Source organism: Abramis brama, assembly GCF_963993115.1.
Source record: "Abramis brama genome assembly, chromosome: 11".
NCBI classification, from domain to species: domain Eukaryota; kingdom Metazoa; phylum Chordata; class Actinopteri; order Cypriniformes; family Leuciscidae; genus Abramis; species Abramis brama.
The window spans coordinates 28,865,186-28,875,074 of record NC_139973.1 but is presented as its reverse complement, the minus strand read 5'-3'; the positions used below and the strand labels follow the sequence as shown (position 1 = coordinate 28,875,074).

Here is a 9,889-nt window from a genome sequence, read left to right as displayed (position 1 = left end):
CCAATCTGCGCCAAACTTCACACTTTTGATAAGCGTTTTGTCCTGAACTCATGACCATGCACATATTCAGTTACAGTCATAGCGCCACCTGCTGGCAACAGGAAGTGGCATGTTTAACCCTGTTGTGAACTCCTGATAACATATAAAAAGTGCCAGCAAGTGCTAAACATGCTAACAACATAATAGAAACATGCTAAAACATGCTAGCAAACACTTAGCTAAGTGCTAAAGCATGCTATTACTGCAATTAAATAGGAATTTGCTGTAACTCAAGCATACAATGTCCAATCTGCCCCAAACTTCACACGTTTAATAAAAGTCCTGCACTGAACACATCTACATAGCGATATTCAGATATAGACATAGCCCCACCTACTGGCAACAAAAACTGACATGGTTAAAACAGTAATGCAGAACTAACCACATAACTATTGTGTACTAAGCATGCTAGAAACATACTAAACATGCTAGCAACTACTATACCTCCTTAAATGCACATTGCCCAACCATGCTCTGTCTTCCTAAAGCCACCGAGTGACGATGGCACGGGTGCGAGGGCCCTTTCATCGCTGCTTGCAGCTTTAATTTTTAAATACATTTTATTAATAAAGTAAAGGCATAGAACCAGTTTATTTGTAGTGCATTGACAATAGTTTTATATAATTAGTTTATTAATTCAATTAATAAAAAGACAAAAAGACCTTGAGATATGTTTGGTAATTGTACCTGAATTCATTTAAAATTAATTTGCTATATTTCAGATCAATATATTTGTTTTCCTTAAAATTTTAATTAACACTAACTTTATTCTCATCTTAATTATAAATAATTTATTTCTGTATAAAATAATACTACCATTAGAAACACATTTGATTTTCTTTTTTAATCAATGTAGAATGTGTAACTTAAAAATAAACAGATTAGTGCTCTGTTTTAGGACAAGAAATGAAAACCAATGCAATATGATGAATGTCCAAATTTTTTTATCATTTTTGCTTTTAAACAGTGTGTGTGTGTGTGTGAAAGAGAGGGAGAGAGAGATTTTGGTTGGGTGACAGTTGTAGGTTACAGTTTGACAAGAGTTTACAGTTTGACAAAAGCACAACGTTGTGTTTTATTGCGAGTGTACACAAATATAAGTAAACACTTTGCAGTTTGAATGATGTCCTGTATGAACAAAATGACGGAGTATGTTTTTATGTTTCCACTGTTCAATCACGCCCGCGCCTCTCTCACACACACACGCACGCACGCACACAACATATTCCAGCATAGCAATCTTGACATCGCAGCCTGTTCATTATAGCCAAGGGGGTAATCCAGCACCCGAAAAGCATACCTTCCCTGGGGGCCGCCATTGGTTAGCAAGCCATCGCCTGCTGTTAGCATTCCATTGACTCCCATTCCATTTTGGCGTCACTTTGACAGCGAATAACTTTACATCTGAGGCATTTAAAGACTCTATTTATCCATTGTTTATTTCTAAAGAAACACGACAATGTATAAAATGCTCCATTACCTTGTATCTTACGTTATGGCCCCATAGAAGCAGTTTTTGTAAAAATAGGCTAACGATTGCGTCATAACCACGCGACTCTCTGTCGCACAGTAGAGAAATTACCGTATAGACAGGAGGAGAAGCTCGCAGGCAATCAGAGCTAAGGCGGGGCTACAGATTAGGTGTCCCTAAAGAACCCGCATATCTAACAATAGTTTTGCATTACACTAATTAATTTGCACTCGAGTTTTATTTATTTTTATACCGTGTATTCTCTGTGTATATTCATGCACCAAACCGTTTCGCTTCAATACGGATACATGCAGAGGTGGACAAAGTACACAACTTCCTTACTTGAGTGAAAGTACAGATACTACTGGTCAAATTTTACTCCATTACAAGTAAAAGTTGTAAAGACCAAATTTTACTTAAGTAAAAGCACAGAAGTACTTGTTTTTAAAAGTACTTAAGTATCAAAAGTAAATGTCAATGCATTGTTTTATTATTATTGCATTGTTGTGTGTAATACTTGCAGTACCATATGCCTCTGAATCTATGCCTGCCTACCCTCATATCAATCACCCTCATCACATTTATTTCTAGAACACAGTTCCAGTAGTGGGATTGAATGTGAGATTTAATAAGTGCACTCAATAACGTCCACAATGGTTTCGGACACCCAAATGGCTGTTCCCTCAAATAGTGCCCTATTTAAAGTTTTTTGGCTTTTAGTATGAATATGTTAACCTTACTGTTATCTATAAGCTAGTGTGCACCAAAACAATGACAAAATTTGCATTTAGAAGACCAAACCCAATGTTGAAAATGAAAATCAGGTTGATGTCAGAATCCAACGCCGGATTGACATTAATCTCCAACGTTGGACAGACGTTGTATTGTGGTTGAAAACGAAAATCGGGTTGACGTCAGAAACCAACATCAGTCGGTTTCTGACGTCAATCCGACTTTCATTTCCAACCAAAATGCCACCCCTGCAACCAAAATCATCCCCTGACTGACATTACTACTTTCTACTCAAGGACCTTGACAGAATTGTAGTGGAGTAAAAAGTACGATATTTGTCTTTCAAATGTTGTGAAGTTAAAGTAAAAAGTTTCCAGAAAAAAAATAATACTCAAGTAAAGTACAGATACTCAAAAAGTGTACTTAAGTACAGTACTCAAGTAAATGTACTTTGTTACTGTCCACCTCTGAATACATGTACCGTTCCACCCAAGGGCGTAGATTTGGTTTGAACATTGGGGGGGTTGAGGTTTAGGTATGCCTCCTAATATTGTGATCATGGTATAAATATTGGGGGGGTTGTAATGCATAGATTTAAATATTGGGGGGGTTATCTCCCCCCCATCCCCCCCACAAACTATGCCCCTGGTTCCACCCCTTGTGTGTGTGTGTGTGTGTATATCCTTGTTCTTGTGGGGCCATTTTTGGTGTAGCCTATAAAACATACCTGTGATGTTTTTTTTTTTTGTTTTTGTTTTTTTTCTGTGATGGGTAGGTTTAGTACGGAGCCCCTGAGGGGACCTGTGAAAAAAAAAAAAAAAGGACTTTCGCGTGCGCACGAGAAACTATCGCGTGCGCACGAGAAACTTTCGCGTGGGCACGAGAAACTATCGCGTGCGCACGAGAAACTTTCGCGTGGGCACGAGAAACTTTCGCGTGCGCACGAGAAACTTTCGCGTGGGCACGAGAAACTTTCGCGTGCGCACGCGATAGTTTCTCATGCGCACGAGAAACTTTCGGTTTGCGTTATAGCGTCATTAATACAAATGTGGAAATATGGATGATGTATATATCATTTATGTTGTTGTTTGACATGTTTTGAAGTGTATATTTTAGCAAAAATCTCAAGCAAGGTGCTATTAAAGACAAGGCTTAGAGGCATATTTTAGTCACAATTCAAATAATTGTATTAACTTTGAATATAGGCCTACTTTTAATAAACTTTGTATTTGTATCTGTATTGATAAAAAATAAACAACAGGCTAATAATCTTCTGCTACTGAGATGAAGGAAACATTTTTTTAAGAAGTAAAGTTCACAAGATTGCTATTTATCTTGATCAAACTGTTCCGTCATCAGCTCTTCCTCAGTTCCGCACTGCTGAATAAAATAGTCATCCTCTGCTGCAGTTGTACGGATTCTTAACGCATTTATTGCAACTACATTTCATCTATTTCTCATCAAACAACCAGATTAACGAATGGTTCGACACAACCCGTACCGAAGAGCCTAGACAGGTCTTTCTTCTGTATAGATATACTGTATACAGGGTAAATGACGACTGTTGGTGGTCGCCCTCGTCCAGTAAGTTTTAAATAATAATAATAATAATAAATTAAGATATAAATCAATATAATTCGTTGTAAATTAAATATTTTAAACAATAGCTACAAAAAGGTAATAATTGACTGTATAGTCCTAACGTTCATGCATGAACTGTCATTCAGACTTACTGTCTAACAACCAGAGAACAGAGAACATCAGAGATATTAAAATACATACTCTTCTGAGTTTTATGATGTAGGCCTTTTTTATTAAAATGTATTAGCCTAGAATTTATAAGGATGCGCGCTTGTGCGTGGCGCACTCAGTCATGTTGAGAGGGAAACACGCATTAGGCCTATATTATTAGGCTAGTATTCAGAAATAGTGTAAAAGATCTGTAAATAAAATACAACATTAACATTATAAACACTATTAATAACATATAGGCTATGCATATTTTACTTCCCCATAGCCAAATCCTTAAATGAATGGAATCAGAAAACAACAAGAAATGAAAAATAAGTAACCACTTATAATAATAATAATAATAATAATAATAATAATAAATGCATAGTAGTCTATAAAAATAGCCCATTGTGCCCTTTATTACAAACAACTTTTAGCCTATTTTAAACGCCAAGCCTAAACGAATTTATTTGAATCGAAACTGAAACTATACCGCAAAGTTGGGTTCGCGCATCTTTCGTTCGGTCCAAAGTTTTGGTTTACAGATTGTTTATAGGCTATAGGCTTTACAACAGCTCTTGGATAAAGTTCTGCACGTCCGCATCATGTTGTTTTCTTTCTTTTTCAAAGGCATGACATTTTGTAGTCATTTTGAATGTACTCAAATAAAAATATACATTTTACTGTTTCGAATGACAGAGTATGAAACGATAAAGTATTAAGTTATTTCCCCAACTGAGGAACAAATTCAAGTGATGGCGCCGGCGAATCGCGCTATTAACAACATCGGTTCACTTCTGGCATTAACTTGACATCACAGCCGGTTCATTATTAAATGATTATTAATTCCTGTTCAGTATTAAACTTTGGACCGAACGAAAGATGCGCGAACCCAACTTTGCGGTATAGTTTCAGTTTCGATTCAAATAAATTCGTTTAGGCTTGGCGTTTAAAATAGGCTAAAAGTTGTTTGTAATAAAGGGCACAATGGGCTATTTTTATAGACTACTATGCATTTATTATTATTATTATTATTATTATTATAAGTGGTTACTTATTTTTCATTTCTTGTTGTTTTCTGATTCCATTAATTTAAGGATTTGGCTATGGGGAAGTAAAATATGCATAGCATATATGTTATTAATAGTGTTTATAATGTTAATGTTGTATTTTATTTACAGATCTTTTACACTATTTCTGAATACTAGCCTAATAATATAGGCCTAATGCGTGTTTCCCTCTCAACATGACTGAGTGCGCCACGCACAAGCGCGCATCCTTATAAATTCTAGGCTAATACATTTTAATAAAAAAGGCCTACATCATAAAACTCAGAAGAGTATGTATTTTAATATCTCTGATGTTCTCTGTTCTCTGGTTGTTAGACAGTAAGTCTGAATGACAGTTCATGCATGAACGTTAGGACTATACAGTCAATTATTACCTTTTTGTAGCTATTGTTTAAAATATTTAATTTACAACGAATTATATTGATTTATATCTTAATTTATTATTATTATTATTATTTAAAACTTACTGGACGAGGGCGACCACCAACAGTCGTCATTTACCCTGTATACAGTATATCTATACAGAAGAAAGACCTGTCTAGGCTCTTCGGTACGGGTTGTGTCGAACCATTCGTTAATCTGGTTGTTTGATGAGAAATAGATGAAATGTAGTTGCAATAAATGCGTTAAGAATCCGTACAACTGCAGCAGAGGATGACTATTTTATTCTGCAGTGCGGAACTGAGGAAGAGCTGATGACGGAACAGTTGCACTGTGAACTAACATGAACAAACAATAAACAGCTGTATTTTTATTAACTAACATTAACAAAGGTTTGATCAAGATAAATAGCAATCTTGTGAACTTTACTTCTTAAAAAAATGTTTCCTTCATCTCAGTAGCAGAAGATTATTAGCCTGTTGTTTATTTTTTATCAATACAGATACAAATACAAAGTTTATTAAAAGTAGGCCTATATTCAAAGTTAATACAATTATTTGAATTGTGACTAAAATATGCCTCTAAGTCTTGTCTTTAATAGCACCTTGCTTGAGATTTTTGCTAAAATATACACTTCAAAACATGTCAAACAACAACATAAATGATATATACATCATCCATATTTCCACATTTGTATTAATGACGCTATAACGCAAACCGAAAGTTTCTCGTGCGCACGCGATAGTTTCTCGTGCCCACGCGATAGTTTCTCGTGCCCACGCGATAGTTTCTCGTGCGCACGCGAAAGTTTCTCGTGCGCACGCGAAAGTCCTATTTTTTTTTTTTTTTCACAGGTCCCCTCAAGGGCTCCGTAGTTTAGAGGTAGGGTTAGGGAATAAAATATACAGTTTGGGCAGTATAAAAATCATTATGTCTATGGAATGTCCCCATAAAACATGAAAACCCAATATTTGTGTGTGCTATTTGGTCATGTGTACTCATATAAAGTAGCATTCTAAGCCAGACAGACAGTTATTAAATGCTTTCATATAAGATTGTTTCAACAAAGAACACCAAGACCTGCATGTGCATTTCTGCTTTGACAGCATGGCCCTGATCTGGAATGTTTTGTATAATATGAAGTCAGTTCTTCATATTATGTCACAGTTCAGAGTTTATGAGCATCACTGATCTATTTTATTTACATATTTCTATTTTTGTAATTCTGATTTCGTCTCTTATTTGGCATGTTGTTGTGTTGCAGTTGGAGAAGGCAAGAACATGATTCCAATGGACCCGAATGGATTGTCTGATCCATATGTAAAACTCAAGTTAATTCCAGACCCTAAAAATGAGACGAAACAGAAAACAAAAACCATCCGTTCTTCCCTGAATCCAGCTTGGAATGAGTCATTTACATTGTGAGTCCCAACATTTTATTACAATCCTGAAATTCAGGATTAATGTGTCATTGGTGTTAGTTTTATGTGCATGAACATTGTATTATTACTTTATGTTTTACCCATTACTATAATCTTCCATATAGGTTTACTGTAGCATCAGTTTTAATATATGGCTTTAACTGCTTTTAGATCATGGATCTTTAACTGATGGCCCATGGGCCAAATCATAATCATCATATAACCCTCTGATTAATTTTAATGAAATCACTGATACCTCACTGATGTGTCACTGATGAATCACTGATGTCCCTGATCCATCAGAGCCAAGGAGGACAGTCCAATTCACAGCTTTAAAAGACATGCATATGCATACCAAACATTCAAAATAGCAACTATTTACAGACCCTTTACAAAAAATTAGAATATTGTGGAAAAGTTTATTTATTTCCATAATTCCATTCAAAACGTTAAACATCCATAGATTATAGATTCAGGGCCCACAACTTAAATGAGTTCAAGTATTTAGTTGTTTATTTGTACATAATTTGGGCTTCCAGCTCATAAAACCCACGAAAACAGGATTTAAAAAAAATTAGAATATTACATGAAATCACACAGTAATTACACAGTGATACCATGGTCATTGAACCAGGTTTTGGTTATTTTGGCAGTGTGGGCAGGTGCAAATCCTGCTGGAAAATGAAGTCAGCATCTCCATAAAGCTTGTCTGCTGAAGGAAGCATGAAGTGCTCTGAAAATGTCCTGGTAGACGGCTGCGTTGAGTGGACAGCACAGTGGACCAACACCAGCCGATGACATGGCTCCCCAAACCAACACAGACTGTGGAAACTTCACACTGGACTTCAAGCATCTTGGATTGTGTGCCTCTCCATTCTTTCTCCAGACTCTGGGACCTTGGTTTCCAAATGAGATGCAAAATTTGCTCTCATCAGAAAAGAGGACTTTGGTCCACTGTGCTTTATTAAATCCAGAGTCAACGCAGCCGTCTACCAGGACATTTTCAGAGCACTTCATGCTTCCTTCATTTTCCAGCAGGATTTGCACCTGCCCACACTGCCAAAAGAACCAAAACCTGGTTCAATGACCATGGTATCACTGTGTAATTACTGTGTGATTTCATGTAATATTCTAATTTTTTGAAATCCTGTTTTCGTGGGTTTTATGAGCTGGAAGCCCAAATGATGTACAAATAAACAACTTAATACTTGAAATAGTTTAAGTTGTGGGCCCAAATCTATAATCTATGGAATTTTAACGTTTTGAATGGAATTATGGAAATAAATAAACTTTTCCATGATATTCTAATTTTTTGGAAAGGGTCTGTATATCTTCCTGGAAAATAGCATGAAATAATGACATATGCTAAAAATTAAGAAGATACAGATACATTTTGTTTCTTAAATGAAACTATAAATATAAAAGTTATTAAAGATGTCACATGGCTGCTCACTGGTATAGTGGTGTGAAAATTTACAGAGTCACTTCCATAGAGTAGGCCTGTGCACAAATCAGAAAAAGGTCACAAGTTCAAATCAAAGGATATATATTAAGTGTGGGGGCACATTTTATTTCATGATTTGATTAACTTGATCTGTACTATACAGCACTATAATAATCTATCGCCCATCTAGTATCTTAATAATTGTTTTCGAAGGGCTGACTGTCCAATCAAATGTATGTATGCAAATGAAGTGAAAATGAAATAAAATATATCATATTCAAAAAGAGAACCTAAACCTGTCAACATGCAAACAATTTGATAGTTTGTTTGTTCAGAAACCTGAACTCAGCATTTAGTTAAGTGTGTGAAATCATGTTTCTCTTTTTGAAGGAAATTATAAGCAAACCTTAAAAAAAAAACTTTATCATTGTAAATATTAACATGTTATTATTTACAAAGATAATATAAGTATTATAACAAAAGTGATACGATAAATAGAAATAGAAAACTGTTTGGAGTTTTTAATCTGGATAATATATATTGCTGAAAGAGAGCAGATGGAAATCCCTGCTTTAGAATGATGAAGGGGAGTGCTAATGCAATGCTTCATCCTGTATGCGTGTGTGTTCCAGTAAGCTGAAGCCAGCAGATAAGGACCGTCGGCTGTCTGTGGAGGTGTGGGACTGGGACAGAACCACCCGCAATGACTTCATGGGCTCAATGTCTTTTGGTGTGTCCGAGCTCATGAAGTCCCCAGTGTGTGGATGGTAAGGATATGTCTCTTTGTCTCTTTCTTGCAGATCTTGGAAAGGTCTTGGAAAGGAAAATGACTTGGTCACTAATTTTGTTCAGCAGTCTCTTTCTGCCATTATTAGATAATGTCGGGATTAGTTCATTTCTGCCCATAAAGTCAGTAAAATGTAATGTATGTTTTTGTTCGCATATTAAATGTTGCAATGATGCCAAAACACAATTGTCTTCAGAAGACAAGATACAGTCATAATCAAAATTATTCAACCCCCATTGCAAATCAGACTTCCAGCTGTTTGCAATGAACAAATCAAACAAAAGTAATTGAAATAGCTCAACACAACAAATGTTTCAAGTGGTTTCCTCAAATTTAACTGAAAATGCAACTTTTAATGACTTCTGCAGTCTCAAAATTATTCAACCCCTTCATGGCAAGCATCTTTAGTTCTTAGTAGAACACCCTTTTGCTGTTATGACCTGCTGCAAATGAGATGCATGACCAGACACCAGCTTCAAGCAGCGCCTCAGGAGGATTTTAGTCCATTCCTCATGAGCAATGGCATCCAGTTCAGTAATATTCTTGGGTTTGCGTGCGGCAACTGCCTTTTTCAAATCCCACCAGAGATTTTCCATGGGGTTCAAGTCTGATGGCCACTGTAGAATCTTCCAGGACTTCTTCTGCAACCAAGCCTTGGTGGAATTTGAGGTATGCTTGGGATCATTGTCCTGTTGGAAGGTCCAATGATGCCCAAGCTTCAGCTTCCTCACTGACAGCATGACATTTTCTCCTAGGATTTCCTGATACTTCAATGAATCCATCTTGCCTTCCACACGCTGTAGGTTTCCAGTG

At 36.2% G+C, this 9,889-nt stretch overlaps 1 protein-coding gene across 1 annotated transcript in view; it reads left to right on the top strand.

Moving 5' to 3' along the window:
- Window positions 1–9,889, top strand: part of prkcaa (protein kinase C, alpha, a) — a 215,262-nt gene that overhangs the window by 141,830 nt on the left and 63,543 nt on the right. The window contains exons 6-7 of the mRNA XM_084127788.1: window positions 6,689–6,845; window positions 8,922–9,056. Of these exons, the coding sequence (XP_083983914.1) occupies window positions 6,689–6,845; window positions 8,922–9,056 (292 nt within the window). The remainder of the gene's footprint in view (window positions 1–6,688; window positions 6,846–8,921; window positions 9,057–9,889) is intronic.